This window comes from Rhamphochromis sp. 'chilingali' (assembly GCF_963969265.1).
Source record: "Rhamphochromis sp. 'chilingali' genome assembly, chromosome: 9".
Classification (NCBI taxonomy): domain Eukaryota; kingdom Metazoa; phylum Chordata; class Actinopteri; order Cichliformes; family Cichlidae; genus Rhamphochromis; species Rhamphochromis sp. 'chilingali'.
The window spans coordinates 17,609,554-17,626,349 of record NC_137936.1 but is presented as its reverse complement, the minus strand read 5'-3'; the positions used below and the strand labels follow the sequence as shown (position 1 = coordinate 17,626,349).

General features: G+C 41.6%; 1 protein-coding gene across 4 annotated transcripts in view; it reads right to left on the bottom strand.

The window, feature by feature from the left end:
- Nucleotides 1–16,796, bottom strand: part of LOC308403378 (inositol 1,4,5-trisphosphate-gated calcium channel ITPR1) — a 76,274-nt gene that overhangs the window by 11,443 nt on the left and 48,035 nt on the right. For all 4 annotated transcript variants that reach the window (XM_080892720.1, XM_080892721.1, XM_080892722.1 and 1 more), the window contains 11 exons: nt 14,826–15,016; nt 8,913–9,096; nt 8,501–8,754; nt 7,624–7,824; nt 7,430–7,540; nt 7,074–7,169; nt 5,810–5,953; nt 5,586–5,693; nt 5,283–5,475; nt 3,892–4,014; nt 1,168–1,343 (listed from right to left, as the gene is read on the bottom strand). In XM_080892720.1, the coding sequence (XP_080748846.1) occupies nt 1,168–1,343; nt 3,892–4,014; nt 5,283–5,475; nt 5,586–5,693; nt 5,810–5,953; nt 7,074–7,169; nt 7,430–7,540; nt 7,624–7,824; nt 8,501–8,754; nt 8,913–9,096; nt 14,826–15,016 (1,781 nt within the window). The remainder of the gene's footprint in view (nt 1–1,167; nt 1,344–3,891; nt 4,015–5,282; nt 5,476–5,585; nt 5,694–5,809; nt 5,954–7,073; nt 7,170–7,429; nt 7,541–7,623; nt 7,825–8,500; nt 8,755–8,912; nt 9,097–14,825; nt 15,017–16,796) is intronic.

Here is a 16,796-nt window from a genome sequence, read left to right as displayed (position 1 = left end):
TTCACAGTAAAAATATGATATTTATTTGAATATTTCCACCTTTCCATTTCCAATCTTTAAAAAAAAAAAAAAAAAAAAGGTTAAAATATGTCAAATACATAGCCAGAAGACATTTGACCTGCTGTGCATAAACTAGATTTCAGTTTACCGGAGCTACTGCAGTCCGTGGTAACTTGTTCTCTGATTTCTTGCCCTAACCTAGTTTCTCCCAATAACCTGCTTTTGTGTGTACATGTAAACACAGCCTGCACAGGGAGAGATGACTGCACGCTTGAGTCTTTATTTTGCATTGTGTGTGTGTGTGTAAAAGTATATAAGAGCACATCTAGAAAATCTCTGGCGGGTGAAGGGGCGGTGTAACCCTCTTTGAGATCCAGTGACGCACTTAACACCACAAAGTACAGCCAAACACAGCCAGCCTACAAGGCTGGGGGCAACACTACAGGCAGACGCGGCACTGGCATGCCAAGTGGGCTCAAGTGTGAGTGAGAGATGAAAGGAGAAGTGGAACTGGTGTGGCAAAGGTTTCTGAGTATGTGAAAGTAGTGGTATGGGTGAAATAGTAAACCCAAAATTTAAAAAAAAACGTCTGTCATGTAGGTAGTTTAGACTTAAAATGCCCTGTCAGTCTAAATTTGAAAAGCATCAAGTTTCTAACGCTTATCCAGGCTCACTGTGGGGCTGGAGCCCATCCCAGCTGGCACAGGGCAAGAGGTGGGGTACACTCTGGACAGTTTGCCCACTTGTCACATCATTTATTATTATTATTATTATTATTATTATTATTATGGATCAGTTAGCTTATGAAACTATTTCTGAGAGCCCAGTTTGACATCTACTTCAAACTGCTTGGAGGTTCAAATGACCAATCCAAAAGCCCTAAAATATTTAGTTTATTGAGTTATTCTTTATATTACTTTATATTTTTTAGATTAGAGAATTGCTGAAAATAAGAAAATGTTTATCTTGTTAGCTTGAAAGATTGAACTAAGGATTCAGTTATAATCTGCCTATTATAGCGATTTCTAATTCTTTTGCATTAGCTAATACTCACTTTTACAAAACTTTCTTTCATTGTATTCAGCTGGATACACAAATGCACAAATGGATGTTTGGCACTGGTGGTGGTGATTTGGGTTAAATGACCCTCCCTGTGAGCTCACTTACATTGAAAGCACCCAGAAGGAAGAGCGTGGGCTCCAGGCCCACAGAGAAGATGAGACGAAGGATTGTGACAGTGACCAAGGCACCGATGCCCAGTGGTTGTGGCATGATGATAACAATGATCAGCGCTGCCAAGACTCCCATCCACAAAAGGGCAGATAAATGGGGATCCAGGGTACCTGCAGGTAATAAATAACACATGAAGACAATTAAATGTGCAAAGCACAAACAAGCTATAGGTAAATGCACAAACCAGCCAACTCGTTATACAGTAACTGTGACACATGTGAAATATGAAAGGACATGTTGAGAGGATACATGTACAGTCTGGAACTTTTCAGTATCATCCAACTTTGTTTTTTTTTTTATGAGATCCGCTATCTTCTTCCTACTTTGGAGACTTTGAACTGAAAGAGAGCCAATTACATAACACTTAAAGTGTATGACACAGTTTCTTGCGTTAGCGTGCGCACCTGATGTTCCTCCTGATCCTGTGGTAAATCCAGGATTAGTGTCCTAGTCAGGGGTTTCATGTGACAGTGTGTCACTCAAGCTAAACCCATGTTTCAGGAGCCTAAAAACAAGGCCATATCTAACCTGCTGCCTCTTTAAGCAATGTCTTTTCTAAAACGTGTGTATTATTGTAAGAACTCCGTGAACTCTATTCACAGATCGACCTCAGGGAGCGGATACATGAGGAAAATAAATGGGGTAGAATTTAATAGATTGAAAAAGATGAAAAAGTGCAGCAGTGGGTGACAAAATAGAGGGGGGAATGTTACAATGAAGGCACCGCTCTTTACCTTCCCTCTCACTCTTTGTTTCCTCCCACCTTGCCTTCCCCTATTCCCTTCTCTCCTTCCCTGTCTCTCCTTTTTTCCTCTCCCTCCCCAGTCCCTGTTGAGATCACATGACAGGTGCCACTTGCATAACACTGTTCTCTAAAAATACCTCAGCTGAAAGATTCATGAGGGATGAGCGGGGAGGAACGCACAGCTCGAGTGATGTCGCAGACTGAAAGAGGGGCGTTTACGTGCACTCACAAGCTTTGCATGCGCTGCACACCTAAGGTTAATGTGCAGGCAAATGATTGTGTGCAAACAGCTAGAAAGTCTGCAGTCGAAAAGCTGGAAAAGCGTGCGCTGTTTGATTGTGATTATGTATCATGGGTGTGTGACGCTAGCCACAGCTATTCACCAAAAGCCAGTCACTCATGCATGCAGGCACAACACACTGACCTAGATTTCCTGCTCTTATAACCCTCATTCTAAAGCCTCAAGCAAAGGAGGGCGTTGAGCCAGGAGAGCAATGTATGCAAAGGCATAGGCCGAAAGCCATAAAAGTGACTGTTTAACCCTCTCCAAGCAGGCGTTGCAGATTTGCAACAGTTAAAAACTAACAACCTGATTACCCCACATACGTATTTTTTTACTCAGAAGTACCACTGCAGGACTTGGTTGTGCATTAGCAACAAAAAGTTTAATTTGAGCCTGAGAGGGTTAAGCCAAAGGTATGCTGGAGTCTCGCACACAGGTCAAGTGGTTCAGTAAGACCTTGTTGGTGACGTTATGAGAAACCGCACCAGATTTTAGTTTTCATTTCAAAATGCAGTATTTTTTGTCATCACACATAATTCACAAACCCATCAGAAAAGCTGTTAAGGCAAAATGAAGTGCTGATTGCTAAAGCAAGGCAAACTTCTTTCCTGGAAATGGGTTCATTGTTTGATTTTTATTTTTATATAAAAATGTTTGATTTTTATATATATATATATATATATATATATATATATATATATATATATATATATATATATATACACACATATATATATATATACACACACACACATATATATATATACACACACACACACACACACACACACACACATATATGGCTTGTGCTACCTAAGACAATGCAGGCTCAGTTTACAGTAAATTAAAGTGCACCACTCCTCTGTTTATTACGGTTTCCATAGAACTACAAGGTAAATATGAGCTGAAGCTTTAAGGGCATGGTGTTACTGCGGGTGTGTCTCAAACACAGATTACCAGGTGATTAGAAGTCAGCATGTAAGAACACCGTGGCAGAATGAGATCAGTGGGTCAGTGGCCACGTCCAGCAGAGTCACCCAGCTCTTTAAAGTGTACCTCTCTGGGTGTGTAGCATGCTGTACATTACAGATTCTTTCTTTTTGGTGTCGTTTTTAAAACTTGATTCTTAAGTCATTGTTGCCTCACAACATTGTTATCGTTTTTAGAAAACTTCTACACAGCTGTCTATATTTGCATTTCTCAACCCATTGTGAGTTATAGAATGTTATAGATGTGCTTTGAAGCAGGAAGAAAACATGTCAGTGAGCCCCTGTCCTTCCGGTTTTTTCCCCCTGAGTACATAACCTTTGTCTGACCCTTGTTTCGAAAGAAATCTGATTGCAACATCATGGCGCTAGATACAAATCGTCTCAAGCAAAACAGCATCGAAACAATATCTACATTCAAAGAAAAAAAGAAAATCTCTATACTGTCTGTGAGCATGTCACATGCATGAATGACTGATAGGCAGCCTCATCGGAACACCTGACAGAAAACGTCAAATGAAATGTGTCAAAGTTTTAGTCTAAAACGATTGATTAACTGGAAATGTTGCAGAAATGCTTGCGCCTATTTTAGCAACAGGATGTGCGCGCAGTCACAGTTCATACTCGGGTGCCACCTCACTGACCTCCATGTACCCCTTCGAGGGGGTAGAAGAAGCAGACCAGGAGATTCATGAGCACAGCCAGCTTGAAGGAGATGCCACTCCACACCGACATGTTTCTTGAGCACCAGTACAGCACCGGCTGGGCTAAAGAGAAGAAGAAAGACAAAACAGATTCTATTTTTAAAATCTGCTCCAAAAGCCAAAAGTGAAGTTGGTGGGTTGCCTATGTTGAAATACCAATTCAGCAGTTTGAATTCAAATAACCTAAAAGTAAATTCTTTTATTTGAGAAGCTTTGAATATTTAAAACTTATGCAGAATAAATGAAACTTTTTGAAATATAAGGGACCAGCAGGTTCAGCTGATTTCAGTATTTGGTTTATGCATCAACAAGCTGCAAGTTTGAAAAGAAGAACTGAGGAAGTTCGGCTTCAGTGTCTTTGATATGTAAATATGAAGTAAGCGTAGCTGTCAAAAACAAAATGAATGGTTTAAAAGTTCAAGATGCAAAACATGTCACCTCGACCTTTTAACACAACATTTTGCCTACTCAGGTTTAATTGGAAAAGAAAGAAAAAAAACAAAAACAGATGCAGGGACTTTTCTGTGTCCATCCCCTCCTTTACGTGAAAGACAAAATAAGGGTTTGTGTGGGTATGAGGTATGTGAATTAGAAGTGTGAATGAGTGTGGGTGTGGGTCTGCGTGTGTATGTTTGTGTGCATGCGTAAGCACGCTCTCACTTGTGATTCATAAGGTTACTGTATAAATGTTTCATGGCTCAAAGAATGTGGAAAACCCCTGTCCGCTTTTAGACAGTGGAAACATGCACATGCATAACATGAGCGCACACAGGATGACATATTTAGCCCTGCCATCAAGGTGCTGATGCACATCCTTTCATCCATTTTCCAAACACTCTTATCCTGTTCGGGCTCGCAGGGATTGAGCTCTATCCTGCATTAAGGAGGGAGGTCACCACCAGTCTATCACTTAAATACACATAAAAAAAAACACATTTATAGCTACGGCTAAGTTGGAGCTTCCCCTTTCACATGACCTGCATGTTTGTGGAAAAAAAGAAAGTAAAACACCCAACAGAGCATGCAAATTACACACAGAAATTTTCAGCTATCCATGAAGCACAGTATTCCCAGAAAAAAAAAATGCACGGAAGTTGTACTTGCCATTAGGAAACAACAGGGGCATGTTGCCACATGTTTCAGTACCTGTTTTAGTACACAGACTCTCACCTTCTCCACCTGTAGTTACTCTCCGTGAAAACAGACTGTTGTTCGCGCGCGCACACACACACACACACACACACACACACACACACACACACACACACACACACACACACACACACACACACACACACACACACACACACACACACAGAAGACAAACTCACCTCTGAGTTTCTTCTGCCAGTTCATCTCATTAAAGAGGTCCTCTGCTCGAAGGAAGAAGTCATTGATCTTGCTGCCTTGCTCATCTCTCTCTGTGGTGTAGTACACCCGGAGCTTTGACTCTGAAGTTAGGAACTCACAGATGTTGGGTACAGGGAAAACTATCTCCTCCATGGTGCGGTCCTGACGCACAATCTGCAGAGAGACACTCACAGTCACCTCCGAGGGAAGCCCACAATTTGTGACGTAATGTACAGAAAACATGTTCCGATTCACATTCTGTGACAGGGGTTTTGCATTATGACCTCTATCTGAGCAGTGTGATTGGCATAGAACTCCAAGGCCTCATCCCCCTCTCCACTAGACACTCCTGGCTTTAACATCAAGGACAGCTCTTTATTATGACGTGCCAACTGTATAAAGGACACACAGGTAGCAAGTGAGTTGGTTACAAGGGACAACAAAAGGAAAATGCATGTTTCTAAGATACAGCATATACAGATTCTGCAAAAAGAGATAAATAAGACACCTGGTGAGCTAAGATATAGATGTTGTGTCCAACATTTCGGGGTGAAGCAGCATCATGTTCCTCTTCTTCTCCGTTATCCTCCTCCTCCTTTGAGTTTTCAAACTCAACCTCCCCCTGCAGATAGGCTTTCTTTATCACTTCCACCTGCAGACACCCACATACACATATATATATATACATACACATATATATATATACACACATATATAATATATATAATAAATAATACAATTCTCATCGTGTTGGTCTTCAGAAACTTATTCAAGATGACATCCCTTCTCCTTCACTATTTCAACACTTTCCCTGGATTCTGTTTGGGTGTGTGTGTGTATATATATATATATATATATATATATATATAAAAAAACACCCAGCACGCCCCTGCGGGCGGTTTATCCTTCAAGCTCGGGTCCTCTACCAGAGGCCTGGGAGCTTGAGGGTCCTGCGCAGTATCTTAGCTGTTCCCAGGACTGCGCTCTTCTGGACAGAGATCTCCGATGTTGTTCCTGGGATCTGCTGGAGCCACTCGCCTAGCTTGGGAGTCACCGCACCTAGTGCTCCGATTACCACGGGGACCACCGTTACCTTCACCCTCCACATCCTCTCGAGCTCTTCTCTGAGCCCTTGGTATTTCTCCAGCTTCTCGTGTTCCTTCTTCCTGATATTGCTGTCATTCGGAACCGCTACATCGATCACTACGGCCGTCTTCTTCTGTTTGTCTACCACCACTATGTCCGGTTGGTTAGCCACCACCATTTTGTCCGTCTGTATCTGGAAGTCCCACAGGATCTTAGCTCGGTCATTCTCCACCACCCTTGGGGGCATCTCCCATTTTGACCTCGGGACTTCTAGGTTATACTCGGCACAGATGTTCCTGTACACTATGCCGGCCACTTGGTTATGGCGTTCCATGTATGCCTTGCCTGCTAGCATCTTGCACCCTGCTGTTATGTGCTGGATTGTCTCTGGGGCATCTTTACACAGCCTGCACCTGGGGTCTTGCCTGGTGTGATAGACGGTAATATATATATATATATATATATATATATATATATATATATATATATATATATATATATATATATATATATATATATATATATATATATATATATATATAACACACCCTAGTATTTTTACAAGGTAACATCAAATTGTTGTTATGTACTAACAAAAACAAGGTTATAGCTGAGTAGATTTTGCATTTGATGTAGAAATAGCAGCTCAGGACTCAATGACAAGATGGACAACAACAGGTTCTCACCAGCTCTTTAGGCCTCATATTGTACAAGATCCTCTCAGCATTCTCACTGTCATGACGGCTTTCCATGATGGCGAGCAGCAGCTTAGATGCATTGTTCTGAGAGTCAGAATTGGAAAAGATAAGAACTACAGTTTCTTCATCCAAGTAAAGCAGGCGGAAAACCTGGTGCTCTAGGAAAATAGACTGCTGCTATTTTTCTTGGCAGGTATGCAGAAAAGCTAGCTCAGACGGGTGAATTTCCTGCTCTTTCACGTCAAGCCTATTGGTGTTACTGCTGTGAAAGGAAGCTACAGCGTTTTTCCCCTCATTTTTTAAACTCTAGTCTTAAAGTAAAAGTGAGATCTGGCTCAACTTACCTTGAGCTCTAAAACCAGGTCCATCCGCTTCTTCCCAAGTGGGTTAATGTCATTAAGAATCAGGGCAATAATGATATCAATGCCATTGGACTCATGAGTGGCAATGCAATTCTGGGGGAGAAAGGAATAACTGTAATAAAAAAAATAGTGGTGAAGGAGTTATAACTTCCTTCACCGCTCAGTGTCTTTTGTACCTGGTTTTCATGGCAAGGGCCTTGGCAGTACTCTGTTAGACTCTCCAGTGTTTGGTTGATGAGAGCAACATTCTTCTCATTGATGTAGAGTCCGAGCAGACCGAGACCGCCTGTGGTGCTACCACAGATACAGTCTAGAAACTGAAGCGTCTCACACACAAGGTTGTAGTTGTTTTTGTTGTTTTGGCAACGAAGGAAGTTCTAGGAAAAAAACAGTGAAGGTTTCACGCAGTTAACCAGCATGTAAACAACATCAAATTCAAGAGTGAAACGTCCAAGGAACAGCTCGTGCATGCTAGTGGACGTCTGTTTTTGCACAACAACATGGAATATATTAACAAGCAGGTAAGCAAATATCTATACATGAAAATACAATTATTCTATCAAAATAATAGTCTTTTTAGAAACCTGCATATGAGTAAACAGTTGATAAAATCTCATTTTGTACATCTTGGAGGATCTTGGGGGAGGGAAGTACAATTAGTGGTACTGTTTAAGTCTCTAAACAAGCTTTGACGCAAAGAGCTACCAAGAACCAACATCCTCTGCAGACACATCAGTAGAAACTAAAACTGATTAAACAGAGCCTGAATCCTCAAGACTCAAGAGCTTAGTAACAGAAAATCTCTGCTTTACAAGCTCAGTGGAAAACAAATACATGTGAGGCTCTCTGAATAGAAGAAACTTGAAGCCCTGATATCGCTGCAAATAAAGATACTTTACAAAGACACATAAAGCTATTGGCATTGGTAATAAAAACCATTGGAAATTGTGTCTGGACTCTAAAGGCTTCAGTTTAATATTAAAAGGAAGTAAAACTGGACTCATTCTAAAGTAAATCTGTAAAACTAAATTTGCGACGCTCAGTCTGACCCACCTGTAGGTCACGGTTGTGATTCTCACAAAGTAGCTGGAGAAAGCGAAGGATAGGCTGCATGATAACAATCACAAAACTCATCTCTCCTTCATCCTGGTTCTTGTCCCCCGTGCTGGGCTGACCATCTGCTGAGGTGAAGTGGTCCTCGGGGTCAGCTTCTCGCCGATAAGAGTTAAAGGCTTTCTTTGTGGCAGACGAGGCCTCTAATAGCTGCTCTTTCACGTCTTCTGTCATCACCACAGCTGGGTCTTTTGCTATATAGAGACATAGAACTCGTACTATAAACTGAGTCACAACTAAAAGAACCTTCAAATATTTTTTTTCCTATTTTAAATTTAGAAATAAACATGAAATCAGCAGTTTTCAAACTGGGCGTTGTTTAGTGTTAACAACCCTACAGGTGACCTCTGACCTTTTTTGCGAACAGGGGGCTCTTTGTCCTGGCTGTCATCGTCTCTTTTCCTGTTTCCCAGGTCGCTTGTATTTACTGTCACCGTGGCTTTGATCTCGAGCTGGGCTGACTTCATGCGGTCATAAAAGACACGGAAGAACTTTTCTGATTTTTTGTCTTCTGTCAGACGGCAAAAGAATGAGCGCTGGAGACACAGAGAAAGAAGAGCAAACTGGAATTATTCCAAAACCACAGTACATGCTGTGTCACTGTAAAATGTCACTGTGTCACTGTAAAATGGAAACGTGTTCGTTTCCATTCGTTTCAGTGGTGTCAGATTCTTTGCTGAATGTGTTGACGCTCACCTGCAATATGAAAAACCGGAATAAGAGCAGTTGATCAACAGAAAAGCAATCTGCTACTATGCTGATAAGATTATCATATATGGTGGGGAAATAATTATTTGATCGCCCGCTGAATTTGTAAGTTTGCTCACATACAAAGAAATGAACAGTTGTTATGGTAGTTGTTATGGTAGTTTTAATGGAGTTAGAATATCAACCAAAAATCCAGAAAAAACACATTTGAGCCCAATGCAAAACATGACTTAGCAGTTGGTGGAGAAACCCTTGTTGGCAAGCACAACGCTAAGATGATTGTTTTAGTTGGTCACCAGGTTTGCACACCTTTGGCCCACTCCTCTTTACAGAAACTCTCTAAAACCCTTAGGTTTTTTTGGCTGTTGCTTGAGAACTCAAAGCTTGAGTTCTCTGCACTGATTTTCTACAGGGCTGAGGTCTGAAGATAGGCTAGGCCACTCATTATCCTTAATGTGCTTCTACTTTAGACACTACTTTGTTGCCTTGGCATATGTGGGGTATATTTGTCATGCTGGATGAGCCATCCACAACCCATCTTCAGTGTTGTGGCTGAGAGAAGGAGGTTCCTGTCCAAGATTTTATGACACATGGCCCCGTCCACTGGCCCCTAATGTGGTGAAGTCATCCTGTACCCTTAGCAGAAAAACAACCCCAAAGCATAATATTTCGACCTCCATGCTTGTGGGGATGGTGTTCTTTGGGTGATACCCAGCATTTCATTCCTCTAAACATGGCAGGTCCAGTTAATGCTAAAGCAACAGCACTTTCTCCCAACTTATTGCTGATGGTCTTGTAGCCCATTCTAGCTTTGCTCAGATCAGTCTTGCCCCTGACATCCTCTGAAAGCTCTTTGGACACGCCCATGATGGTTGAGAGGTTGAAATGGAAGAAAGTGATTCTCTGGACAGGTGTGTTTTACACACATATGGAGTTGAGATCAGGAGCATCTGTAATTGATTGGCTGTAATCTGTGGGAGTCGGAATTCTGGCTTGGTAATCGGGGATGAAATACTTACTTCGATCAATGACATGCAAATATATTTGTAACTTCTATGTATGTGTATGTGGTTTTCTTGATTTTTGGTTGATGTTTCATCTCTCTTTATTAAAACGACCATAAAAAAAAATTCAGCAGTGGATCAAAGAGTTTTTTCCCCTCATTGTATATAGCATGGAGGTTATACCACGGGAAAATTTAATATCTTTTGGTGTATGTGATCTTTAAACAAAACAAGCTAATAAAAAAAATTGTAGAAAATTTAAGAGATAAAATAGAAAGAAAGAAAACAAATAAAACGGTCAAACTTTTTCTTAACAAATTAGCACACTGTCTCGGCTTACAGTAAAAAACAAACAACAAATCGTTACTTTATATCAGAAAACTCTTCTTTATAGGAAAACAAATCTTTATTCAAAAAAATATTAGAAACTCTAATGAAGCAGGTCTAATTTTACAGTGATGTGAGGATTTAATCGCTGCAGCTATGGCTGTGGAATGAGGTCACACAGAATTAGGACACTTCCATGCCCGATGTATACACTGTGTCCCAACCCACAGGTCTGTTGTTTTGATTATGTAAGAGATGTTAGCAGCACAGTCTATGGAATGGCTTCGACGAGCCAAAGCAGCTTTGCCACACTAAAAGGGTGAAAAAAATTACATGAAAGGGAGAAGCCTGGCCTACTTACACAGATACAGAAATGGAGATGGTGGGAAGTTGTGAGAAAAAAAAAAAGCTTGAGGCAAAAGATAGATACCAAGAAGTGGGGAAAAAGGGGCAAAAAGAAGGGGAAAGAACCTATGATCGAGAGAGGGGAAACAAGAGCGAGTGATAGGGAGGGAGAAAATCTTATCAGATGTGGTATCTAGGCCAGCTCTCAAAGTTTGTTACATAACCATATGGTCTTTTCAGGTTAGATGTAGAACTGGGCTAGTTAAGAAAACAAATACAGTAAATGATAGTCACATGGAAAATGTTAAGCAAAAATAGACAAAGCAAGCTTTGTTTCTGCTCCTCCAAGGACATTGTTTTAAATGTGTTTGTACTGCGGCGGTTACATGCGATGCAATTTAATTTTTAATAGGCTCGCTGTGCTAAATTTTTCATTCAAAAGTAAAAATAGTGACAAACCAATTAAGGAGCCAAAGTGAGAATTTATCTGGCTTATTAATGACTCAATGAAGGGATACGCCGGTTTTACAGCCTAGTTTCCTTTAAAGAAACAATGACATAACTGTGTGACTGTGCCCCAAAGCAGATTCTCGAGCCTCGTGCCCCACCCTGGCCCTCCACCACTGAGCAGCAGCACTCCTGCACGTACACACTCTGCCAACTTAGGAACACGGAGACAGCAGCGTGGGGAGGGGAGACCTACCAACCAAGGCCATCGTGCAATAAACAAGTTGATGACAAAGTGAGGAGTACAGAGACGGGCATTAGCTACAACACTGGCAGCCCACTCGCTGCTCACACATCACAGCATGCCTGAGGAGGGAAGGGTTGAGGGGACAGTAATGGTCATACCTGTCCGTCTTTTTTTGTTCATATAACTGCCCTCCATCAGCCGGCTAAAGCGTGGGCCTGCAGGGCGGGTGGGGGAGGAAGGCAGGGTGCAAAGGGTGAGGCATGAGGAGCGGTGGTAGGTTAACACACAGTGATTAAACCAGAGCAAACACAGGAGAGCACTCACCAGCACTCTCTCACCCCTACCATTACATAACTCAAACAGACACACACACACACACACACACACACACACGCTCGTACAGTACCAGCACACACAGGCTGGAAAGCACATACGCTAATACGCCTACTGACTTTTACACTCACAAAAGTGGGTCAGCTGTCTCTGCCATAGGCACATGCCAGTTCAGAGAGGACACACCCACATATCACACATGCTCTGCAATACAGTATTCTCTCTCAGCTTTGTCCTTATGTAATCATCAATCATTTTCATAGCCTGTCATTCAAGTAAAATATCCTATGAGATACTATGTTTAGTCATTTACATTCAGGCCTAGCAAGACTAGCACCAGTGCTGAGCTACAGTATTTGATAAGGTGAATCAAGTTAAACTGAGTTATTGCCATTCGCTGCGATAGCGACAGTGGAGGTGAATGTACTGGGCATGCCAGAGCGTTCTTTTCTTTTTCCCAGCATCATTTCTTTTTCACCTGAGAGCTAACTGAGTATTTGTTTTGTTTTTTTTAAACACCAGTTCTTAGGAACTGAACCAAATTGAGTGACTCACTGAAACAAGGACGTGCGCACAAGTAAGGGACACCACAGTAAAGAAAAACACCACAGCAAAGCTTTCCTCTTCTGATTTCTTCAGAAAACGTATGTGACAACAATCAGAAGTGAAAACCTGTACTTTCATATCTAACCACGTTGTTACATTGTGTAGCATTTGGACGACAGTCCTCACACATTGGTTTACGAAATCTGTGCTGCTGTATCAAGACACCATCTGTGTTTTGATGGCGCTTGAAAAGCAGGAGGAAGACTGGCATAATGGAGAGATGACGTTACGGATGAAGTAACACATGGTGGTCAAGGCAAGGAGAGAACACGGTGATAGTAACGAAGGAGGATAGATGAGAGGGACGAAGATGTCACGGGCCCCTGCAGTGTTGGGTAAACACAGAGCCTGTCTGTATCTATGGAGGCAAACCCTAAGTGGAAAGAGACAGAGAAGAGCAGGACGGGGTGGGGGCGGACAACACTGAAAAACAAGGTCATAGCGCTTTCCCTTCTCTCCTTCCGTTCCGCCACTTGGCATCAACAAAGGGATGTTATGTAACAGCTATTTATACTCGCGCTCCCTTTTCCTTTCACCCTCCCTCTCATGTCAGGCAGCGCCACATGTAAACCAAATGGAACTGCTGCTGCTCCTCTCTACTCTACGCTCTTTCGAGACCTTTTCCCCGTTCCTCAGTTTCTTCCTTCTTCCTTTAAATTCGCCACCTCTGCATTCACATTTTTTCCTTTTTTTAGACTGACTACTCTGGTTTAGCACACCTGCACATCAAGGGCTTTGGAGGGAAACGGAGCAGCACACCATGCAGTTAGAAGCCAGATGGCTGACGAGTAAAATGTTAAAAGTTGTCATGTAACAACAGAATTTACAGCTGTCTGAGATCTCTCATAGCTGTAGCAAAAAAAAAGAAAAGAAAAAAGAAAGATAAAAAGCCGCTATGTGACTGAAATATAGGAGCAAAGGAGTGCAAGAGCCTGAATGTAAAATATAACCTCTAGTGGATCCGTGCATTGGCCTTGCATGACAGCAAACAGCATGCATGTGTAAGTGACTTAACTGAGCATGCAGCTGGGTTATTCTGTGTGGTTTATTTCTGTGCACTATGTAGGCCATGAGTAAATAGTTAACGGTGTTACGTGAGTACAAGACACCCAAGATCCAACAGGTGCTCAGCTCAGCACGACAGTCACACAACCCCACTTATATTTCCCATGGCGTGCTTTCTTGAAGAGACGAGAGAGAACAAAAGAAACGCCTGATCTCAAATTCAAGCTTTAAGCTGTCAGTCACAATCATCATTGTTGTATTTATAGAGATGAAACGAGGCTTTTATCTCAGGCTTCCTTTATAAGCCATCCAGTAACTAAAAGAACATAAATATTTGCACTGTATGGTGCAGTTCTAGCACTGCAGGATAGCTTTCCCTGCAAATAAATCTCCCTTTCCAGAACAAACTTAAGAATGCGAGGGTAAGAGGAGCTCCAGTTTCTCCTCAGTCCGCTCTGTGTTTCCTCATCCCTCCGCCCTCTCTCCCCACTGCCCCAGTTCCGGAGGCCCAGCGTGACCCAGTTTGGGCCAGCAAGAGAACGCAAGGGAGCGAGGCTGGAATGTTTTGAAGGCTGAGACATTCCTCATTGTTCATTCACACAGACCTTATGTAACACAGACGGATCACGTGACGTGGCTCTGCAGCAGCCGTGGGAAGCCAATGCATTATCTCTGAAACAGTGGCTTCCTCTAATCTGATTATGCAAGCTCCTTGCTTACACAACGTAGACGGACACACAAACAGAAAAATGGGGATCCACTGACAGAACAACAGACATAGGAAGAATGGACGGTGGGGGAAACAGAGCAGCTCGGGCTGAACCCGAAAGGAGGAGAGTTTATTTAAACTACCCAATACACACCTAAGAATTTCTAAAATGAAAAAACAGAAACACATGAACATTTTTGATCCAAAGTCTACTTTAGGTCTACTATTGACATTATTAGCAGCTGGTCTGGTCTCCCAGCTAAGTTATATAGGGCTAGACGTGAGGGGGAGGTGCCGCAGTAATGTACATGTGCAGCTATGGTGGCACACTGACCCACTTACTGAAGATTGTCTAGTGATGAAAAATTCCCTCAATTACACAGTGTTCTTTACACTGATCGTATTGGAGCAGATCATATTTAAAGTGTATAATTTTTTAAAGTGAGATGCAGATTTATACACAAATCAGTTGTTTCGCAGTAGACAACAGACACAAGTCCATATTCTTAAGGTTGAAATGTTTGGTTAACTGACCTGGATGGTGGTGTTTCCACCCTCCAGCAGCGCAATAGCTAAGAGGATGCTTTCTTGGAAGACTCGGTCGCTCGTGGTGTTCATGATGAGGTCAATAACCAGGTCAGAGGCTCCTTCTTTGTCCAGATGACACTGTACCTCTGCCAGGCTCATTTCCCCACGACTCAGGCCCCCATGTCCCCCTAATCCACCTAAAGACCGAGATGAGGCAATGGGACAATTCAGAACAGGCTATATCAGACATGTGGCGTTAATTTTTCATTCTAATCTGGTTTATTTTGGAAAATTTCCTGCAAATACATGGGAACTACAACTATAACCATTTAACAGCTTATTAAATCATCTGGAGATAATAACAGAGAAACACTACTTTGCTCTTAGTAAAGCAAATTATAGTTCAATTAAAACATATAGTGAGATTAAGTATTTGGACTTTTTTTCATCTTTACACCAGTACAGTGCGCTTTAAATCAAACAATTAATATGCAAGTGAGTTGCAGTGTTGAAGTATTATTTAAGTAGTATTTGTTCAGTAATTGCAGTCTTGTGTGAATTTAAATAAATTTTCAGTTTTGGTTTTTAATACTTTAATGGAAATCAAAGGAAGTCAATGACTTCAGTTGCTGCTTGTTTTGGGGGTTTTCTGCCTTCAGTAAGTGAAGAGACGCTCTGTTAGGTGGACATCAGGTGACTGACTTGGCCACTGAAGAACATCTTATTTCTTTGCCTAAAACACTGGTGAACTTACTGTACTTGCAGCCATAGACACTCATTCTCTGACGCTGCCCACACAATATTTGAGAGATCATGTGGTGTGCTTCATGAACAAACAGTGCAATTTTACATGTGTTCTGGCCTTCCTGTTCTTAAGTGTAACCAGTAGTTTGCAACTTACTGTATTGCCATTCACGAAAAAGACTCCTGATTGTGGATTTTGACAACCTGCCTGTGTGTAAGGACGTTCACTCAGCATGCAGCTCTGTGAGAGTATTCCTCATGTAGCTAGTGGTTGTGCAGATGTTTTTTCTTAACCAAGCAATAATTCTGCAGTCATTGGTTTTCTTTGTCTTCAGTGGTCCTTTAAATCTTTCGGTGTTGCATATTGGTGATTTGGTCATCACAAAATGATTTCCTCTCTCTTTGATGGGTTTATTTAGCTTTTTTAACCTAACAATGGCTTCATTTGCATCAATGTGTCTTTGGACTTCACACCAAAGACACTACCAAATTCAATTTCAAGACTTGGAATCAACTCTGCTTTTATACGGAGCCATGTTCCCTCATTATGGAATAATGAGGGAACATGGCTCAACCTGGCCACGAATCTGTTTGTGAGTCAACTGTCAAATTACTTTTGACAGTTGAAAATGGAGGACTATATAATTTCTATTAAGTTGATGCCATATTTTGGTTAAATCCCTTTAAGGTGAAAGTCTTCACTTCCATCACATAACCTGTGGTTGTTTACAGAGACAAAGCTCTAAAAATGTGCTGTTTTCCAAATATTCATGGACCCAACAGTATACATACACAGTTAAAATTAAATAAGAAAAATAATGTGCTCAAAACTTTTTGTTGCTTTAATAATGCTGTGAGTCATCAGAAAGTGTGACCACCACTGTCAAATCAGAGGTTTTAGCAGTTTGCTAGTCTGGCATATACAGGTGTGTGTAAACACAATGGCACAATCTTCCCAGTCGTGGATATTCCAAATTCATGCCAAGGTCATACAGTGCAAAAGGCAGAGAAATTGCAAAAATCCCAAGAGCTACATCGCAGACTCTGCAGACCTCAGTTAAGTGTTAAAGTTCACGACAGTATAAGCAGAAAAAGACTGAAGAAAGATCCTTTTTTTGAAGAAGAAGAAAAGATGCCGGGAAAAACCCTCTTTTATTTAAAAATAACAAGGCAGCATGGTTTAGGTTTACATCTGAGCAAGCCATAACTTCTTTAATAATGGCCTTTGGACAG